The following is a 21,863-nucleotide window of genomic DNA, read 5'->3' as shown; positions in this document are numbered from 1 at the left end:
GTAACGTGAGACTGAAGCAAAGCATTCTGGGATACGATGGTGATACCTGTGTATGTAAATGAGCCTGAAGCCACGGAGAGATTAAATGTTTAAATATGCACAAACACACCTGAGTTAAACTGAGTTCAACTGATGATTCATTTATTATTACTTTGTTTTATTAAATCTGAGATCATATAACCCCTATATAAATCATATATAGATTATATAACCCCGATGTTAAATTGTAGATTATATAACCCTGACGTTAAATTATAGATTATATAACCCTGACGTTAAATTAAAGATTATATAACTTTGACGTTAAATTTTAGATTATATAATCCCAGCGTTAAGTTATAGATTACATAACCCCAACGTTAAATTATACATTATATAACCCTGACGTTAAATTATAGATTATATAACCCTGACGTTAAATTATACATTATATAACCCTGACGTTAAATTATAGATTATATAACCGCAACGTTAAATTAAAGATTATATAACTTTGACGTTAAATTATAGATTATATAACCCCGACGTTAAATTATAGATTATATAACTCTGACGTTAAATTAGAGATTATATAACCTTGCAATTAATTATAGATTATATAACCCGATGTTAAATTATAGATTATATAACCCGATGTTAAATTGTAGATTATATAACCCTGACGTTAAATTATAGATTATATAACCCGATGTTAAATTATAGATTATATAACCCGATGTTAAATTATAGATTATATAACCCTAACGTTAAATTATAGATTATATAACCCTAACGTTAAATTGTAGATTATATAACCCGATGTTAAATTACAGATTATATAACCCGATGTTAAATTATAGATTATATAACCCTGACGTTAAATTATAGATTATATAACCCGATGTTAAATTGTAGATTATATAACCCGATGTTAAATTATAGATTATATAACCCGATGTTAAATTATAGATTATATAACCCGATGTTAAATTATAGATTATATAACCCGATGTTAAATTGTAGATTATATAACCCTAACGTTAAATTATAGATTATATAACCCGATGTTAAATTATAGATTATATAACCCTAACGTTAAATTATAGATTATATAACCCTAACGTTAAATTGTAGATTATATAACCCGATGTTAAATTACAGATTATATAACCCGATGTTAAATTGTAGATTATATAACCCGATGTTAAATTGTAGATTATATAACCCGATGTTAAATTACAGATTATATAACCCGATGTTAAATTATAGATTATATAACCCTAACGTTAAATTATAGATTATATAACCCGATGTTAAATTGTAGATTATATAACCCGATGTTAAATTATAGATTATATAACCCGATGTTAAATTATAGATTATATAACCCGATGTTAAATTATAGATTATATAACCCGATGTTAAATTGTAGATTATATAACCCTAACGTTAAATTATAGATTATATAACCCGATGTTAAATTGTAGATTATATAACCCGATGTTAAATTATAGATTATATAACCCGATGTTAAATTATAGATTATATAACCCTGACGTTAAATTATAGATTATATAACCCTGACGTTAAATTATAGATTATATAACCCGATGTTAAATTATAGATTATATAACCCGATGTTAAATTATAGATTATATAACCCTGACGTTAAATTATAGATTATATAACCCGATGTTAAATTATAGATTATATAACCCTAACGTTAAATTGTAGATTATATAACCCTGACGTTAAATTGTAGATTATATAACCCGATGTTAAATTATAGATTATATAACCCGATGTTAAATTGTAGATTATATAACCCTAACGTTAAATTATAGATTATATAACCCGATGTTAAATTATAGATTATATAACCCGATGTTAAATTGTAGATTATATAACCCTAACGTTAAATTATAGATTATATAACCCGATGTTAAATTATAGATTATATAACCCGATGTTAAATTATAGATTATATAACCCGATGTTAAATTGTAGATTATATAACCCTAACGTTAAATTGTAGATTATATAACCCTAATGTTAAACTATAGATTATATAATCCTAATGTTAAATTATAGATTATATAACCCGATGTTAAATTATAGATTATATAACCCGATGTTAAATTATAGATTATATAACCCGATGTTAAATTGTAGATTATATAACCCTAACGTTAAATTGTAGATTATATAACCCTAATGTTAAATTATAGATTATATAACCCGATGTTAAATTATAGATTATATAACCCTAACGTTAAATTGTAGATTATATAACCCTAACGTTAAATTGTAGATTATATAACCCGATGTTAAATTATAGATTATATAACCCGATGTTAAATTATAGATTATATAACCCGATGTTAAATTATAGATTATATAACCCTGACGTTAAATTATAGATTATATAACCCGATGTTAAATTGTAGATTATATAACCCTAACGTTAAATTATAGATTATATAACCCGATGTTAAATTGTAGATTATATAACCCGATGTTAAATTATAGATTATATAACCCGATGTTAAATTATAGATTATATAACCCTAACGTTAAATTGTAGATTATATAACCCTAACGTTAAATTGTAGATTATATAACCCGATGTTAAATTATAGATTATATAACCCGATGTTAAATTATAGATTATATAACCCTAACGTTAAATTGTAGATTATATAACCCGATGTTAAATTGTAGATTATATAACCCTAACGTTAAATTGTAGATTATATAACCCTAATGTTAAATTATAGATTATATAACCCGATGTTAAATTATAGATTATATAACCCGATGTTAAATTATAGATTATATAACCCTAACGTTAAATTGTAGATTATATAACCCTAACGTACCCGTAAACCCGACCCAGCCTCCTTCCATAGGTCCTGAATAACGTCCCGTGTAGGTAAACCGGAAGGGGCGGGACTTCGCTCTTCAGAATAACACTTCCCTGATACATCAGTAAAACATGCTGTGAATGACGACGTTCGGTGGTTCCGGTCTCAGACTGTATCTGCTCATAAGACTTTTACTTTGAAAGGTCGGTACTTGGCAGTGAACCGGATGTAATCAGAGCGCCATGTTGGAGTCAAAGATCTAACTGTTTGTGTTTCTGAGACTTTGTCCCTCAGTGAGACACGCAGCCGACCCGAGACCGGAGTAGTAGATCCTCCGGTAGCCCGCCCGGTAGCCCGCCCGGTAGCCCGCTGTACCGTCCGGCCGCCTGATGGAGCGCGGCGGCTCGGCGGTGTTTGTGTGTCAGACGGAGCTGATCATGGAGGCGGCGGTGGAGTCCGCGGTGTCTGAGCTCCACCGGGACACGGACAGTCCGGAGAGACGGGTGAGGACACACGGTGACCGTTAATATCAATACTAACACAAACAGATCAATATCAGAGTCAATATATTGATCTAGAGTTGATCTGAAAGCTCAGAGAGATTCAGAGGGAAATCCTCCGTCACTTCCTGCTTTGCTGGAGAGTTATAATCACGCGAGACAACAGAAACGTGACTTAGAATGACGTCATGTCGTCAGTCAGATAAAGATGAGACTTTGTGCCTAATGCACCTATTGGTCTAATCATTAATAAATAATACTTTAATAACAGCGTGTAGTTTAACCCTTTGACTTCCTGTTGTAGCGTGTAGTTTAACCCTTTGACTTCCTGTTGTAGCGTGTAGTTTAACCCTATGACTTCCTGTTGTAGCGTGTAGTTTAACCCTTTGACTTCCTGTTGTAGCGTGTAGTTTAACCCTTTGACTTCCTGTTGTAGCGTGTAGTTTAACCCTTTGACTTCCTGTTGTAGCGTGTAGTTTAACCCTTTGACTTCCTGTTGTAGCGTGTAGTTTAACCCTATGACTTCCTGTTGTAGCGTGTAGTTTAACCCTATGACTTCCTGTTGTAGCGTGTAGTTTAACCCTATGACTTCCTGTTGTAGCGTGTAGTTTAACCCTTTGACTTCCTGTTGTAGCGTGTAGTTTAACCCTTTGACTTCCTGTTGTAGCGTGTAGTTTAACCCCTATGACTTCCTGTTGTAGCGTGTAGTTTAACCCTTTGACTTCCTGTTGTAGCGTGTAGTTTAACCCTTTGACTTCCTGTTGTAGCGTGTAGTTTAACCCTTTGACTTCCTGTTGTAGCGTGTAGTTTAACCCTATGACTTCCTGTTGTAGCGTGTAGTTTAACCCTATGACTTCCTGTTGTAGCGTGTAGTTTAACCCTATGACTTCCTGTTGTAGCGTGTAGTTTAACCCTTTGACTTCCTGTTGTAGCGTGTAGTTTAACCCTTTGACTTCCTGTTGTAGCGTGTAGTTTAACCCTTTGACTTCCTGTTGTAGCGTGTAGTTTAACCCTTTGACTTCCTGTTGTAGCGTGTAGTTTAACCCTATGACTTCCTGTTGTAGCGTGTAGTTTAACCCTTTGACTTCCTGTTGTAGCGTGTAGTTTAACCCTTTGACTTCCTGTTGTAGCGTGTAGTTTAACCCTATGACTTCCTGTTGTAGCGTGTAGTTTAACCCTTTGACTTCCTGTTGTAGCGTGTAGTTTAACCCTTTGACTTCCTGTTGTAGCGTGTAGTTTAACCCCTATGACTTCCTGTTGTAGCGTGTAGTTTAACCCTATGACTTCCTGTTGTAGCGTGTAGTTTAACCCTTTGACTTCCTGTTGTAGCGTGTAGTTTAACCCTTTGACTTCCTGTTGTAGCGTGTAGTTTAACCCTATGACTTCCTGTTGTAGCGTGTAGTTTAACCCTTTGACTTCCTGTTGTAGCGTGTAGTTTAACCCTTTGACTTCCTGTTGTAGCGTGTAGTTTAACCCTTTGACTTCCTGTTGTAGCGTGTAGTTTAACCCTATGACTTCCTGTTGAAGCGTGTAGTTTAACCCTTTGACTTCCTGTTGTAGCGTGTAGTTTAACCCTTTGACTTCCTGTTGTAGCGTGTAGTTTAACCCCTATGACTTCCTGTTGTAGCGTGTAGTTTAACCCTATGACTTCCTGTTGTAGCGTGTAGTTTAACCCTTTGACTTCCTGTTGTAGCGTGTAGTTTAACCCTTTGACTTCCTGTTGTAGCGTGTAGTTTAACCCTATGACTTCCTGTTGTAGCGTGTAGTTTAACCCTTTGACTTCCTGTTGTAGCGTGTAGTTTAACCCTATGACTTCCTGTTGTAGCGTGTAGTTTAACCCTTTGACTTCCTGTTGTAGCGTGTAGTTTAACCCCTATGACTTCCTGTTGTAGCGTGTAGTTTAACCCCTATGACTTCCTGTTGTAGCGTGTAGTTTAACCCTTTGACTTCCTGTTGTAGCGTGTAGTTTAACCCTATGACTTCCTGTTGTAGCGTGTAGTTTAACCCTATGACTTCCTGTTGTAGCGTGTAGTTTAACCCTTTGACTTCCTGTTGTAGCGTGTAGTTTAACCCCTATGACTTCCTGTTGTAGCGTGTAGTTTAACCCCTATGACTTCCTGTTGTAGCGTGTAGTTTAACCCTTTGACTTCCTGTTGTAGCGTGTAGTTTAACCCTATGACTTCCTGTTGTAGCGTGTAGTTTAACCCTATGACTTCCTGTTGTAGCGTGTAGTTTAACCCTTTGACTTCCTGTTGTAGCGTGTAGTTTAACCCTATGACTTCCTGTTGTAGCGTGTAGTTTAACCCTATGACTTCCTGTTGTAGCGTGTAGTTTAACCCTTTGACTTCCTGTTGTAGCGTGTAGTTTAACCCTTTGACTTCCTGTTGTAGCGTGTAGTTTAACCCTATGACTTCCTGTTGTAGCGTGTAGTTTAACCCTTTGACTTCCTGTTGTAGCGTGTAGTTTAACCCTATGACTTCCTGTTGTAGCGTGTAGTTTAACCCTTTGACTTCCTGTTGTAGCGTGTAGTTTAACCCCTATGACTTCCTGTTGTAGCGTGTAGTTTAACCCCTATGACTTCCTGTTGTAGCGTGTAGTTTAACCCTTTGACTTCCTGTTGTAGCGTGTAGTTTAACCCTATGACTTCCTGTTGTAGCGTGTAGTTTAACCCTATGACTTCCTGTTGTAGCGTGTAGTTTAACCCTTTGACTTCCTGTTGTAGCGTGTAGTTTAACCCCTATGACTTCCTGTTGTAGCGTGTAGTTTAACCCCTATGACTTCCTGTTGTAGCGTGTAGTTTAACCCTTTGACTTCCTGTTGTAGCGTGTAGTTTAACCCTATGACTTCCTGTTGTAGCGTGTAGTTTAACCCTATGACTTCCTGTTGTAGCGTGTAGTTTAACCCTTTGACTTCCTGTTGTAGCGTGTAGTTTAACCCTATGACTTCCTGTTGTAGCGTGTAGTTTAACCCTATGACTTCCTGTTGTAGCGTGTAGTTTAACCCTTTGACTTCCTGTTGTAGCGTGTAGTTTAACCCTTTGACTTCCTGTTGTAGCGTGTAGTTTAACCCTATGACTTCCTGTTGTAGCGTGTAGTTTAACCCTATGACTTCCTGTTGTAGCGTGTAGTTTAACCCTTTGACTTCCTGTTGTAGCGTGTAGTTTAACCCTTTGACTTCCTGTTGTAGCGTGTAGTTTAACCCTTTGACTTCCTGTTGTAGCGTGTAGTTTAACCCTATGACTTCCTGTTGTAGCGTGTAGTTTAACCCTTTGACTTCCTGTTGTAGCGTGTAGTTTAACCCTTTGACTTCCTGTTGTAGCGTGTAGTTTAACCCCTATGACTTCCTGTTGTAGCGTGTAGTTTAACCCTATGACTTCCTGTTGTAGCGTGTAGTTTAACCCTTTGACTTCCTGTTGTAGCGTGTAGTTTAACCCTATGACTTCCTGTTGTAGCGTGTAGTTTAACCCTATGACTTCCTGTTGTAGCGTGTAGTTTAACCCTATGACTTCCTGTTGTAGCGTGTAGTTTAACCCTATGACTTCCTGTTGTAGCGTGTAGTTTAACCCTATGACTTCCTGTTGTAGCGTGTAGTTTAACCCTATGACTTCCTGTTGTAGCGTGTAGTTTAACCCTATGACTTCCTGTTGTAGCGTGTAGTTTAACCCTTTGACTTCCTGTTGTAGCGTGTAGTTTAACCCTTTGACTTCCTGTTGTAGCGTGTAGTTTAACCCCTATGACTTCCTGTTGTAGCGTGTAGTTTAACCCTTTGACTTCCTGTTGTAGCGTGTAGTTTAACCCTTTGACTTCCTGTTGTAGCGTGTAGTTTAACCCTTTGACTTCCTGTTGTAGCGTGTAGTTTAACCCTATGACTTCCTGTTGTAGCGTGTAGTTTAACCCTATGACTTCCTGTTGTAGCGTGTAGTTTAACCCTTTGACTTCCTGTTGTAGCGTGTAGTTTAACCCTTTGACTTCCTGTTGTAGCGTGTAGTTTAACCCTTTGACTTCCTGTTGTAGCGTGTAGTTTAACCCTTTGACTTCCTGTTGTAGCGTGTAGTTTAACCCTATGACTTCCTGTTGTAGCGTGTAGTTTAACCCTTTGACTTCCTGTTGTAGCGTGTAGTTTAACCCTTTGACTTCCTGTTGTAGCGTGTAGTTTAACCCTATGACTTCCTGTTGTAGCGTGTAGTTTAACCCTTTGACTTCCTGTTGTAGCGTGTAGTTTAACCCTTTGACTTCCTGTTGTAGCGTGTAGTTTAACCCCTATGACTTCCTGTTGTAGCGTGTAGTTTAACCCTATGACTTCCTGTTGTAGCGTGTAGTTTAACCCTTTGACTTCCTGTTGTAGCGTGTAGTTTAACCCTTTGACTTCCTGTTGTAGCGTGTAGTTTAACCCTATGACTTCCTGTTGTAGCGTGTAGTTTAACCCTTTGACTTCCTGTTGTAGCGTGTAGTTTAACCCTTTGACTTCCTGTTGTAGCGTGTAGTTTAACCCTTTGACTTCCTGTTGTAGCGTGTAGTTTAACCCTATGACTTCCTGTTGAAGCGTGTAGTTTAACCCTTTGACTTCCTGTTGTAGCGTGTAGTTTAACCCTTTGACTTCCTGTTGTAGCTTGTAGTTTAACCCCTATGACTTCCTGTTGTAGCGTGTAGTTTAACCCTATGACTTCCTGTTGTAGCGTGTAGTTTAACCCTTTGACTTCCTGTTGTAGCGTGTAGTTTAACCCTTTGACTTCCTGTTGTAGCGTGTAGTTTAACCCTATGACTTCCTGTTGTAGCGTGTAGTTTAACCCTTTGACTTCCTGTTGTAGCGTGTAGTTTAACCCTATGACTTCCTGTTGTAGCGTGTAGTTTAACCCTTTGACTTCCTGTTGTAGCGTGTAGTTTAACCCCTATGACTTCCTGTTGTAGCGTGTAGTTTAACCCCTATGACTTCCTGTTGTAGCGTGTAGTTTAACCCTTTGACTTCCTGTTGTAGCGTGTAGTTTAACCCTATGACTTCCTGTTGTAGCGTGTAGTTTAACCCTATGACTTCCTGTTGTAGCGTGTAGTTTAACCCTTTGACTTCCTGTTGTAGCGTGTAGTTTAACCCCTATGACTTCCTGTTGTAGCGTGTAGTTTAACCCCTATGACTTCCTGTTGTAGCGTGTAGTTTAACCCTTTGACTTCCTGTTGTAGCGTGTAGTTTAACCCTATGACTTCCTGTTGTAGCGTGTAGTTTAACCCTATGACTTCCTGTTGTAGCGTGTAGTTTAACCCTTTGACTTCCTGTTGTAGCGTGTAGTTTAACCCTATGACTTCCTGTTGTAGCGTGTAGTTTAACCCTATGACTTCCTGTTGTAGCGTGTAGTTTAACCCTTTGACTTCCTGTTGTAGCGTGTAGTTTAACCCTTTGACTTCCTGTTGTAGCGTGTAGTTTAACCCTATGACTTCCTGTTGTAGCGTGTAGTTTAACCCTATGACTTCCTGTTGTAGCGTGTAGTTTAACCCTTTGACTTCCTGTTGTAGCGTGTAGTTTAACCCTTTGACTTCCTGTTGTAGCGTGTAGTTTAACCCTTTGACTTCCTGTTGTAGCGTGTAGTTTAACCCTATGACTTCCTGTTGTAGCGTGTAGTTTAACCCTTTGACTTCCTGTTGTAGCGTGTAGTTTAACCCTTTGACTTCCTGTTGTAGCGTGTAGTTTAACCCCTATGACTTCCTGTTGTAGCGTGTAGTTTAACCCTATGACTTCCTGTTGTAGCGTGTAGTTTAACCCTTTGACTTCCTGTTGTAGCGTGTAGTTTAACCCTATGACTTCCTGTTGTAGCGTGTAGTTTAACCCTATGACTTCCTGTTGTAGCGTGTAGTTTAACCCTATGACTTCCTGTTGTAGCGTGTAGTTTAACCCTATGACTTCCTGTTGTAGCGTGTAGTTTAACCCTATGACTTCCTGTTGTAGCGTGTAGTTTAACCCTTTGACTTCCTGTTGTAGCGTGTAGTTTAACCCTATGACTTCCTGTTGTAGCGTGTAGTTTAACCCTATGACTTCCTGTTGTTGTTTCAGGCTCAGCTGACCGCCGTCCTGCGCCTGATGACCAGAGAGGCGGTCCGTAAGATCTACAGCGTCTTCAGAGAGCTCTACGTGAGCTTAGTGACGGAAAATGAAGCTCTGAAGGACAAAGTGGGACATCTGGAGTCGGGGCTGAGGTCAAAGGTCGAGAAGACACAGACGGTTTATAAGGTCAAACCATCAGGTGAGTCAGTTTAACTCTTAATGTATAAAATAATATCGAATCACATTCTGGGAAATGTAGGACGCACAACTTCCTGAAGACTTCAAAATAAAGGTGGAAAGACTTAAGTTAAAAGGAAAGTCTGACGTATTTCCTGTTTGACGTGCTGACTCTTCCAGATGGACCCGCCCTGTCGCTGGACATCAGCCAACCAGCTGCCGGTCCTGCGGCCCTCGCCATGGCCATCCTCAACTCCGCCAAATCCAGACGCAGCGCCGGCAGCGCCGGCAGCACCCCTCTGGTGCCTCTGGTCATCATCAGCCAGCCGCTCCCCGGACCAATCAGAGGCAAGAGCAGCCCCGCCCCCCCGGTACCGCCGGAGAAACCAGATCAAACCACTGATAACGCCACAGCTGACCTTCTGACCGACCTTCAGACTGACCTTCACATCGACCTTCAGACTGAGGAGGGATTGGAAGTGAACCAGATCTTCAGGGATCCTGATGAATCATTTGGAGACGTGACATCACTTCCTGTGGCTAACGATCAGCCAAGCAGCGAGGACATGCCGTCACCTGAAGACGAACACGCTCTTCCTGTCGTAAGTGTGTGTTTCGGCCTCAGCTGGCTCCTTTCAACACAAAGGAGCAGCGGCTCTACTCCGAGTTCCTCACGGATGACTGAGCTTCTCACCCTATCTCTAAGGGAGAGAGCCAGCCACCCTCCTGAGGAAACACATTTCAGCCGCTTGTACCCGCGATCTAGTTCTCTGGGTCCTGACCCAGCCCTCATGACCAGAGGTGAGAGTAGGAACCAAGACTGACCGGTAGATCTAGTTCTTTGGGTCCTGACCCAGCCCTCATGAACATAGGTGAGAGTAGGAACCAAGACTGACCGGTAGATCTAGTTCTTTGGGTCCTGACCCAGCCCTCATGACCAGAGGTGAGAGGAGGAACGAAGACTGACCGGTAGATCTAGTTCTTTGGGTCCTGACCCAGCCCTCATGAACATAGGTGAGAGTAGGAACCAAGACTGACCGGTAGATCTAGTTCTTTGGGTCCTGACCCAGCCCTCATGACCAGAGGTGAGAGTAGGAACCAACACTGACCGGTAGATCTAGTTCTCTGGGTCCTGACCCAGCCCTCATGACCAGAGGTGAGAGGAGGAATGAAGACTGACCGGTAGATCTAGTTCTTTGGGTCCTGACCCAGCCCTCATGACCAGAGGTGAGAGGAGGAACGAAGACTGACCGGTAGATCTAGTTCTTTAGGTCCTGACCCAGCCCTCATGACCAGAGGTGAGAGGAGGAACGAAGACTGACCGGTAGATCTAGTTCTTTAGGTCCTGACCCAGCCCTCATGACCAGAGGTGAGAGGAGGAACGAAGACTGACCGGTAGATCTAGTTCTTTAGGTCCTGACCCAGCCCTCATGACCAGAGGTGAGAGGAGGAACGAAGACTGACCGGTAGATCTAGTTCTTTGGGTCCTGACCCAGCCCTCATGACCAGAAGTGAGAGTAGGAACGGAGATTGACCGGTAGATCTAGTTCTTTGGGTCCTGACCCAGCCCTCATGACCAGAAGTGAGAGTAGGAACGGAGATTGACCGGTAGATCTAGTTCTTTGGGTCCTGACCCAGCCCTCATGACCAGAGGTGAGAGTAGGAACCAACACTGACCGGTAGATCTAGTTCTTTGGGTCCTGACCCAGCCCTCATGACCAGAGGTGAGAGTAGGAATGGAGACTGACCGGTAGATCTAGTTCTTTAGGTCCTGACCCAGCCCTCATGACCAGAGGTGAGAGTAGGAACCAAGACTGACCGGTAGATCTAGTTCTTTGGGTCCTGACCCAGCCCTCATGACCAGAGGTGAGAGTAGGAACCAAGACTGACCAGTAGATCTAGTTCTTTGGGTCCTGACCCAGCCCTCATGACCAGAGGTGAGAGGAGGAACGAAGACTGACCGGTAGATCTAGTTCTTTGGGTCCTGACCCAGCCCTCATGACCAGAGGTGAGAGTAGGAACCAAGACTGACCGGTAGATCTAGTTCTCTGGGTCCTGACCCAGCCCTCATGACCAGAGGTGAGAGTAGGAACGGAGACTGACCGGTAGATCTAGTTCTCTGGGTCCTGACCCAGCCCTCATGACCAGAGGTGAGAGGAGGAACGGAGACTGACCGGTAGATCTAGTTCTTTAGGTCCTGACCCAGCCCTCATGACCAGAGGTGAGAGTAGGAACCAAGACTGACCAGTAGATCTAGTTCTTTGGGTCCTGACCCAGCCCTCATGACCAGAGGTGAGAGGAGGAACGAAGACTGACCGGTAGATCTAGTTCTTTGGGTCCTGACCCAGCCCTCATGACCAGAGGTGAGAGTAGGAACGGAGACTGACCGGTAGATCTAGTTCTTTGGGTCCTGACCCAGCCCTCATGACCAGAGGTGAGAGGAGGAACGAAGACTGACCGGTAGATCTAGTTCTTTGGGTCCTGACCCAGCCCTCATGACCAGAGGTGAGAGTAGGAACCAAGACTGACCAGTAGATCTAGTTCTTTGGGTCCTGACCCAGCCCTCATGACCAGAGGTGAGAGGAGGAACGAAAACTGACCGGTAGATCTAGTTCTTTGGGTCCTGACCCAGCCCTCATGACCAGAGGTGAGAGTAGGAACCAAGACTGACCAGTAGATCTAGTTCTTTGGGTCCTGACCCAGCCCTCATGACCAGAGGTGAGAGGAGGAACGGAGACTGACCGGTAGATCTAGTTCTTTAGGTCCTGACCCAGCCCTCATGACCAGAGGTGAGAGGAGGAACGAAGACTGACCGGTAGATCTAGTTCTTTGGGTCCTGACCCAGCCCTCATGAACATAGGTGAGAGTAGGAACCAAGACTGACCAGTAGATCTAGTTCTTTGGGTCCTGACCCAGCCCTCATGACCAGAGGTGAGAGGAGGAACGAAGACTGACCGGTAGATCTAGTTCTTTGGGTCCTGACCCAGCCCTCATGACCAGAGGTGAGAGTAGGAACCAACACTGACCGGTAGATCTAGTTCTCTGGGTCCTGACCCAGCCCTCATGACCAGAGGTGAGAGGAGGAATGAAGACTGACCGGTAGATCTAGTTCTTTGGGTCCTGACCCAGCCCTCATGACCAGAGGTGAGAGTAGGAACCAAGACTGACCAGTAGATCTAGTTCTTTGGGTCCTGACCCAGCCCTCATGACCAGAGGTGAGAGGAGGAACGGAGACTGACCGGTAGATCTAGTTCTTTAGGTCCTGACCCAGCCCTCATGACCAGAGGTGAGAGGAGGAACGAAGACTGACCGGTAGATCTAGTTCTTTGGGTCCTGACCCAGCCCTCATGAACATAGGTGAGAGTAGGAACCAAGACTGACCGGTAGATCTAGTTCTTTGGGTCCTGACCCAGCCCTCATGACCAGAGGTGAGAGGAGGAACGAAGACTGACCGGTAGATCTAGTTCTTTGGGTCCTGACCCAGCCCTCATGACCAGAGGTGAGAGGAGGAACGAAGACTGACCGGTAGATCTAGTTCTTTGGGTCCTGACCCAGCCCTCATGACCAGAGGTGAGAGGAGGAACGAAGACTGACCGGTAGATCTAGTTCTTTGGGTCCTGACCCAGCCCTCATGACCAGAGGTGAGAGGAGGAATGAAGACTGACCGGTAGATCTAGTTCTTTGGGTCCTGACCCAGCCCTCATGACCAGAGGTGAGAGGAGGAACGAAGACTGACCGGTAGATCTAGTTCTTTGGGTCCTGACCCAGCCCTCATGAACATAGGTGAGAGTAGGAACCAAGACTGACCAGTAGATCTAGTTCTTTGGGTCCTGACCCAGCCCTCATGACCAGAGGTGAGAGGAGGAACGGAGACTGACCGGTAGATCTAGTTCTTTAGGTCCTGACCCAGCCCTCATGACCAGAGGTGAGAGGAGGAACGAAGACTGACCGGTAGATCTAGTTCTTTGGGTCCTGACCCAGCCCTCATGAACATAGGTGAGAGTAGGAACCAAGACTGACCAGTAGATCTAGTTCTTTGGGTCCTGACCCAGCCCTCATGACCAGAGGTGAGAGGAGGAACGAAGACTGACCGGTAGATCTAGTTCTTTGGGTCCTGACCCAGCCCTCATGACCAGAGGTGAGAGTAGGAACCAACACTGACCGGTAGATCTAGTTCTCTGGGTCCTGACCCAGCCCTCATGACCAGAGGTGAGAGGAGGAATGAAGACTGACCGGTAGATCTAGTTCTTTGGGTCCTGACCCAGCCCTCATGACCAGAGGTGAGAGTAGGAACCAAGACTGACCAGTAGATCTAGTTCTTTGGGTCCTGACCCAGCCCTCATGACCAGAGGTGAGAGGAGGAACGGAGACTGACCGGTAGATCTAGTTCTTTAGGTCCTGACCCAGCCCTCATGACCAGAGGTGAGAGGAGGAACGAAGACTGACCGGTAGATCTAGTTCTTTGGGTCCTGACCCAGCCCTCATGAACATAGGTGAGAGTAGGAACCAAGACTGACCGGTAGATCTAGTTCTTTGGGTCCTGACCCAGCCCTCATGACCAGAGGTGAGAGGAGGAACGAAGACTGACCGGTAGATCTAGTTCTTTGGGTCCTGACCCAGCCCTCATGACCAGAGGTGAGAGGAGGAACGAAGACTGACCGGTAGATCTAGTTCTTTGGGTCCTGACCCAGCCCTCATGACCAGAGGTGAGAGGAGGAACGAAGACTGACCGGTAGATCTAGTTCTTTGGGTCCTGACCCAGCCCTCATGACCAGAGGTGAGAGGAGGAATGAAGACTGACCGGTAGATCTAGTTCTTTGGGTCCTGACCCAGCCCTCATGACCAGAGGTGAGAGGAGGAACGAAGACTGACCGGTAGATCTAGTTCTTTGGGTCCTGACCCAGCCCTCATGAACATAGGTGAGAGTAGGAACCAAGACTGACCGGTAGATCTAGTTCTTTGGGTCCTGACCCAGCCCTCATGACCAGAGGTGAGAGTAGGAACCAACACTGACCGGTAGATCTAGTTCTCTGGGTCCTGACCCAGCCCTCATGACCAGAGGTGAGAGGAGGAATGAAGACTGACCGGTAGATCTAGTTCTTTGGGTCCTGACCCAGCCCTCATGACCAGAGGTGAGAGGAGGAACGAAGACTGACCGGTAGATCTAGTTCTTTAGGTCCTGACCCAGCCCTCATGACCAGAGGTGAGAGGAGGAACGAAGACTGACCGGTAGATCTAGTTCTTTGGGTCCTGACCCAGCCCTCATGACCAGAAGTGAGAGTAGGAACGGAGATTGACCGGTAGATCTAGTTCTTTGGGTCCTGACCCAGCCCTCATGACCAGAAGTGAGAGTAGGAACGGAGATTGACCGGTAGATCTAGTTCTTTGGGTCCTGACCCAGCCCTCATGACCAGAGGTGAGAGTAGGAACCAACACTGACCGGTAGATCTAGTTCTTTGGGTCCTGACCCAGCCCTCATGACCAGAGGTGAGAGTAGGAATGGAGACTGACTGGTAGATCTAGTTCTTTAGGTCCTGACCCAGCCCTCATGACCAGAGGTGAGAGTAGGAACCAAGACTGACCGGTAGATCTAGTTCTTTGGGTCCTGACCCAGCCCTCATGACCAGAGGTGAGAGTAGGAACCAAGACTGACCAGTAGATCTAGTTCTTTGGGTCCTGACCCAGCCCTCATGACCAGAGGTGAGAGGAGGAACGAAGACTGACCGGTAGATCTAGTTCTTTGGGTCCTGACCCAGCCCTCATGACCAGAGGTGAGAGTAGGAACCAAGACTGACCGGTAGATCTAGTTCTCTGGGTCCTGACCCAGCCCTCATGACCAGAGGTGAGAGTAGGAACGGAGACTGACCGGTAGATCTAGTTCTCTGGGTCCTGACCCAGCCCTCATGACCAGAGGTGAGAGGAGGAACGGAGACTGACCGGTAGATCTAGTTCTTTAGGTCCTGACCCAGCCCTCATGACCAGAGGTGAGAGGAGGAACCAAGACTGACCGGTAGATCTAGTTCTTTAGGTCCTGACCCAGCCCTCATGACCAGAGGTGAGAGGAGGAACCAAGACTGACCAGTAGATCGAGGGCTTTGGGTCCTGACCCAGCCCTCATGACCATAGGTGAGAGTAGGAACCAAGACTGACCGGTAGATCTAGTTCTTTAGGTCCTGACCCAGCCCTCATGACCAGAGGTGAGAGGAGGAACCAAGACTGACCAGTAGATCGAGGGCTTTGGGTCCTGACCCAGCCCTCATGACCATAGGTGAGAGTAGGAACCAAGACTGACCGGTAGATCTAGTTCTTTGGGTCCTGACCCAGCCCTCATGACCAGAGGTGAGAGTAGGAACGGAGACTGACCAGTAGATCTAGTTCTCTGGGTCCTGACCCAGCCCTCATGACCATCGGTGAGAGTAGGAACCAAGACTGACCGGTAGATCAGTCTTCCACCGGAAGAGTTCAACTTACTGCCGAGGACCTGAACACAGCTCTCGCTTTGGGCGTACAAAGATTGGATGGCTCTGAGAAGTGCCCCCCTCACCCCATACTCCCGCAGCACCCCCAACAGTATCTCCCGGGGGACCCGGTCATACGCCTTCTCCAAGTCCACAAAACACATGTAGACTGGATAGGCATACTCCCAGGCCCCCTCCAGGATCCCTGTGAGAGTAAAGAGCTGGGGTCTCATTTATAAAACAGTGCGTAGGATCCATACTAAAAATGTACGTGCGCACAAAAGCCGAAAATGGCGTACGCCAAAAAAAAATCAGATTTATAAACCGTGCGTACGCACACCTGCACGCAATGTTCCCTTTATAAATCACACTCCACCTGGAAATGTGCGCACGTGGATCCGCCTCATATTCCGCCCTCTACACGCCCACATTCAACCATAAACGGTCCATGCAAAACACCTAATTAATGTTTCTGCATGTGAATGAGTCTGTTTGATCTTTACGGTAAATCACGGCAGCTACCGAGAGGAAGACCGAGAAAAGGAGTTTTTGTGACACAGAGATCAAGGTGCTTGTAGTTGAGGAGGACTCTGAACACTCGTTCCCTCTTAATTCTGTTATACACGTCATTTAGTCCTCAGTGCCGGTATATCCACCAGCACCATGCAGCATGCTACCAGTGTCACTGCAGTGTTTATATCTGTACAGCAATCGATATCATCGATTCACAACTTGCCAAAATGATCAAGACAATCAGTAAAATCCACCACGCTGGATATCATTAGAAAAAAGAAGTTTAACAGGTGAACACAATTTATTTATTATTTAAGTTTTTATAGTGAACTTGTCCTGTATTATGAGTAGGACTGATAATGATAATGAGGATATGGAGAGTAACGATTGTGTGAGAGCTGTCACTGGCTTCATTTGCACACTTTGTTAATTTACACTCTCCATACTGGTGAAGATGTGCCGGGTGGAGGTGACTGGTGGAGATGTGCCGGGTGGAGGTGACTGGAGGAGGCAGAGTGGCGCACCGCGATGGCGCACTGGAGACAGTCTGATAGTTGCATCGGATAGCCGTTTTCATTGTGTCTATATGTATACTGTATCTGTCCCTATCTAATAAACCATAAATAAATTAATAAGTCATGTCATCACTGCAGCGATTTTACACAACAACTTTATGAAAACTAATATGGTACTTGGTGATATCTGCACACTATTAGAAGATCTTATTAAAACTATTGGCGCTCTGTTCTGCCATTCTTTAATGCTATTTGATATAATCTTGGATTTCTACAACCGATGATGATTTCATCAGCTGCTCCACAGCTGACTGCGAGTGTCGGTAGTCCGACCCTCTCCTCTGAGCTCCGGAGGTGGAGGGAACGTGATGGAGACAGCGCTGATGAGATATTGAGCAGAATTTGATTTGAGTTGGCTGATATATTTTACATTTGTAAGGTGCTTGTAGAATAGTTATGGCTCAATAGCACAAATAACACTGCTTTTAAATGTTTATGATAAAGTGGATATAAGTATGAAGTGAAGTTAAATGTGTGAGAGGCATCATTATACATATAATGACATTTAATGTCTACAGTCTGGCTTCAATTCACCACCTCACCGTCTGCGTCTCCAGTTTCCTCTACCTCGGTGCCTCCATAATGTGTGTACGCACGGGTCAAAGTTTCCGTACCGGTGCGCACATTCTCCCGTCAAGTTTGTTTTTATAGATCACAACTATTGCGTGGGAAGTGGCGTACGCACATTTCAGGCCCCGTTTTGTGCGTACGCAACGGTTATAAATGAGACCCCTGGTCCGTTGTTCCACGGACGGTACAGACTCTGCATTGTTCCTCTTCAATCCGAGGTTCGACTATCAGCCGAACCCTCCGTTCCAGCATCTTAGAGTAGACTTTACCAGGGAGGCTGAGTAGTGTGATACCCCTGTAATTGGCACACACTCTCTGGTCCCCCTTTTTGAACAGGGGAACCACCACTCCGGTCTGCCACTCCCTAGGCACTGTCACCGACTTCCACGCAATGTTGAAGAGACGTGTCATACAAGACAGCCCCTCCCCACCCAGAGCCTTCAGCATTTCTGGATGGATCTCATCAACCCCCGGGGCTTTGCCACTGTGGAGTTGTTTGACTACCTCAGTGACTTCCACCAGGGAAATTGATGATGATCCCCCATCAGCTTCCAGCTCTGCCTCTACAATAGAGGGCGTATTGGTAGGATTCAGGAGATCCTCAAAGTGCTCCTTTCACCGCCCGATTACCTCCTCAGTTGAGGTCAACAGTGTCCCATCCTTACTGTACACAGCTTGGATGGTTCCCCGTTTCCCCCTCCTGAGGTGACGGACGGTTTTCCAGAAGCACTTTGGTGCCGACCGAAAGTCCTTCTCCATGGCTACTCCGAACTCCTCCCACACCCGCTGCTTTGCCTCCGTCACGGCGGTGGCTGCTGCTCTTCGGGCCTGTCGGTACCCTGCAACTGCCTCCGGAGTCCTCCGGAAGGCCTCCTTCTTCAGTCGGACGGCTTCCCTGACCACCGGTGTCCAACACGGTGTTTGAGGGTTGCCGCCCCTTGAGGCACCTAAGACCTTAAAACCACAGCTCACCGCCGCAGCTTCAGCAATGGAAGCTTTGAACATCGCCCACTCGGGTTCAATGCCCCCAACCTCCACAGGGATGCCAGAAAAGCTCCGCCGGAGGTGTGAGTTGAAGATCTCTCGGACAGGGGCCTCCTCCAGACGTTCCCAGTTCACCCTCACTACCCGTTTGGGCTTACCAGGTCTGTCCAGAGTCTTCCCCCACCCTCTGACCCAACTCACCACCAGATGGTGATCAGTTGACAGCTCCGCCCCTCTCTTCACCCGAGTGTCCAAAACATGCGGCCTCAGATCAGACGATACGATTACAAAATCGATCATCGACCTTCGGCCTAGGGTGCTCTGGTACCACGTACACTTATGAGCATCCTTATGTTCGAACATGGTGTTCGTTATGGACAGTCCATGACTAGCACAGAAGTCCAATAACAAACGACCACTCGGGTTTAGATCAGGGAGGCCATTCCTCCCAATCACGCCACTCCAGGTGTCTCCATCGTTGCCCACGTGCTCGTTGAAGTCTCCCAGCAGAACTATGGAGTCCCCTACTGGAGCCCCATACAGGACTCCATTCAGGGTCTCCAAGAAGGCCGAATACTCCGAGCTGCTGTTTGGTGCATACGCACAAACAACAGTCAGAGTTTCCCCCCCATAACCCGAAGGCGTAGGGAGGCGACCCTCTCGTCCACCGGGGTAAACTCCAACATAGCGGCACTCAGCCGGGGATTTGTGAGTATCCCCACACCCGCCCGGCGCCTCACACCTTGGGCAACTCCAGAGAAGAATAGAGTCCAACCCCTATCCAGGAGTACGGTTCCAGAACCGAGGCTGAGACCAATTTGCCATGGGAGACCCGACCAGGAGCACCAGGCTCAAGACAACACAACCCTCAGGGTCATAGGGACACACAAACCTCTCCACCACGCATATATATATGTAGATCCATATCTATATATAGATCTATATATCTACTGTATATCTATAACAATAGAATCACATGTTTTCACTCATCATGTTTTCCAGGAAACAGAAATAAAGACAGAACAGACGCTGACTGACGCTCCTCCAGGTGAGACCAACACTCACATTAAAGTCACAATAAATAGATTATTATTATTATTATTATTATAACAGTATTAATAATGTTATTATAAAATAACATTATTAATATTGTTATAATAATAATAATAATAGTAGAAAGTCTTTAGTATGAAATACAGATGGACTTTAGATTTCTTTGCTGAAGATACCAGCTGATAAACTAATGATTAATAATAACAGATGAATCTGTATTGATCGGGTATTGATTTCCTGTGCAGCGATGAGTGAAGAGGAGCAGAAGGAGCTGGATAGGAAGAGGAGGAGGGAGCTGTACAAGGAGAAGAGGTTCTTCTGTGAGCTGTGTAATAAAGGCTTCCATCAGAACCACCAGCTGAGGAAACACGTGTCCTGCCACCTGAAGCCGTTCCCCTGCAGCTCCTGTGATAAAGGCTTCTACAAGTCCAAGAGTCTGCAGAAACACCTGCTGAGCCACCAGCTCAGGGACGCTCAGGACAGCGACCCCGACAAGCTGCTGCGCTGCGATAAGTGCGACAGGAAGTTCAGACTGCTGCGCCAGCTCCGAGTCCACCAGGCCTCTCACCGGCTGGAGAAAACGCCGCTCAAGTGCCACGTCTGCGACCGCGCCTTCACCTCGGCCGGCGCGCTCCGGTACCACGAGGTGTCGCATGCCCGGGTAAAGCCCTTCATGTGCGACGTCTGCGGGAAAAGCTTCACCAGGAAGAAGAGCCTCCGCGAGCACCAGACGGTCCACACCGGCGCCCGGCCGTACCCCTGCCCGACCTGTGGGAAGACCTTCTCCACCGCCAGCAACCTGCGCGTCCACAAGAGGTCGCACTCGGAGGAGCGGCCGTACAAGTGCTGCGAGTGCGACAAGGCCTTCAAGTGTAAGATGGGTCTGCTGCAGCACCGCGTGGTCCACTCCGGAGAGAAACCCTTCATGTGTCAGACCTGCGGCCTCAGCTTCGGCCTCAAGTACAACTTCCAGAGACACCTGCGCCTCCACAACGGAGAGAAGCCCTTCAGGTACGTAAACAGACACCGTTCACACCTGTCACCTTTCTCCGGTGAGTCGCTGTGACGGCAGCGTTGACAGTCAGCTTCCTGTATCTGACGTCACATATAATCAAAATGAGTCAGGTGAGGTGCTGCGTCTCTGTCTCAACGTGTTCTTTGTTCCCGCCTCAGGTGTGATAAGTGTGGCGAGGGGTTCACGGGTACCTGGGCTCTGAAGACCCACATGCTGGTTCACGGCGTGGAGAAGCCGTTCATGTGCGACCTCTGTGGGAAGACGTTTTTCTACAACTGCCAGCTGCAGAAGCACCAGCAGCTGGTCCACAGCAACAAGGACCGGCAGAAGGTCGGCGCCGCAGCGGCGAGACGCAGGCCGACCGGCGCCAAACCCTACAGCTGTAAGATCTGTCTGAAGAGCTTCAGCAGCAACACCACGCTGAGGACGCACGAGAAGTGCCACGCTGAGAACAAAGAGTTCACCTGCGACACCTGCGAGAAGTCTTTCCACCTGCGCCACCTGTACCTGTACCACATGAGGCAGCACAGCGGCGACCGGCCGTACGTCTGCGGCGTCTGCCAGAAGAGCTTCCTGCTGATGTCGCAGCTGAAGCAGCACGAGCTCCTGCACACCGGAGTCAAACCTCACAAGTGCGAACAGTGCGGCAAAGAGTTCAGGACGCCGCAGAACTACCACCGCCACCTGCTGGTGCACACGGGAGAGAAACCCTACGAGTGCGTCGTGTGCAGCAGGAAGTTCAGGCAGTCCAACCAGCTCAAGTCTCACATGCAGATCCACACCGGCGTGAAGCTGTACGCCTGCGAGCGCTGCGGCCACGGCTTCTCCGACTCGCGGCAGCTGAAGAAACACGGCTGTGGAGACGACTTCCAGAGCTGCGAGTCCGGCGGCAGACGCAGGAAGCAGAAGAACGCCTTCCCGTGGAGCGAGGGCTTCACGCACCAGTAACACCTGAAACATCTGCTTAACCTAGCTTAGCCTAGCTTAGCATAAAGACTGGAATACACCAACCAACATGTTTATATCTGCTTTATTTTACACTGTGTCCATCCGCCAGGACGCAGCACACATTAATATCCATCCTCTCATCTCACTGTGGTCCACACATAGAATAGTCCCACATGTTGGACTGTTCCTTCAACATC

At 46.1% G+C, this 21,863-nt stretch overlaps 2 protein-coding genes across 2 annotated transcripts in view; both read left to right on the top strand.

Annotated features, from left to right (window-relative positions):
- The window catches only part of nyap2a (neuronal tyrosine-phosphorylated phosphoinositide-3-kinase adaptor 2a), a 24,318-nt gene extending 24,210 nt beyond the window's left edge, over positions 1-108 (top strand). The window contains exon 6 of the mRNA XM_074640841.1: positions 1-108. This exon is cut by the window's left edge and continues 904 nt beyond it. The gene's annotated coding sequence lies outside the window, so the exon portion shown is untranslated.
- Positions 109-3,112: 3,004 nt separating this feature from the next.
- Positions 3,113-21,822, top strand: LOC141770992 (uncharacterized). The gene is made up of 6 exons (XM_074640840.1): positions 3,113-3,346; positions 9,383-9,572; positions 9,731-10,152; positions 19,653-19,698; positions 19,949-20,714; positions 20,877-21,822. The coding sequence occupies exons 1-6, from the start codon at positions 3,233-3,235 to the stop codon at positions 21,664-21,666; spliced, it is 2,328 nt and encodes a 775-aa protein (XP_074496941.1). The 5' UTR covers positions 3,113-3,232; the 3' UTR covers positions 21,667-21,822.
- The last annotated feature ends 41 nt before the right edge of the window (positions 21,823-21,863 follow it).

Source organism: Sebastes fasciatus, chromosome 7 (assembly GCF_043250625.1).
Source record: "Sebastes fasciatus isolate fSebFas1 chromosome 7, fSebFas1.pri, whole genome shotgun sequence".
Taxonomy (NCBI): Eukaryota; Metazoa; Chordata; class Actinopteri; order Perciformes; family Sebastidae; genus Sebastes; species Sebastes fasciatus.
Note: the sequence above shows the minus strand (reverse complement) of the source record. Positions and strands in the feature narration are given on the sequence as shown.

Excerpts from the sequence above, each read along its gene's own strand:
- LOC141770992 (XM_074640840.1), top strand. The coding sequence starts at position 3,233 with ATGGAGCGCGGCGGCTCGGCGGTGTTTGTGTGTCAGACGGAGCTGATC. Across the intron at positions 3,347-9,382 it reads CGGACAGTCCGGAGAGACGG|GCTCAGCTGACCGCCGTCCT; the intron begins GTGAGGACACAC and ends TTGTTGTTTCAG. Across the intron at positions 10,153-19,652 it reads ACGAACACGCTCTTCCTGTC|GAAACAGAAATAAAGACAGA; the intron begins GTAAGTGTGTGT and ends CATGTTTTCCAG.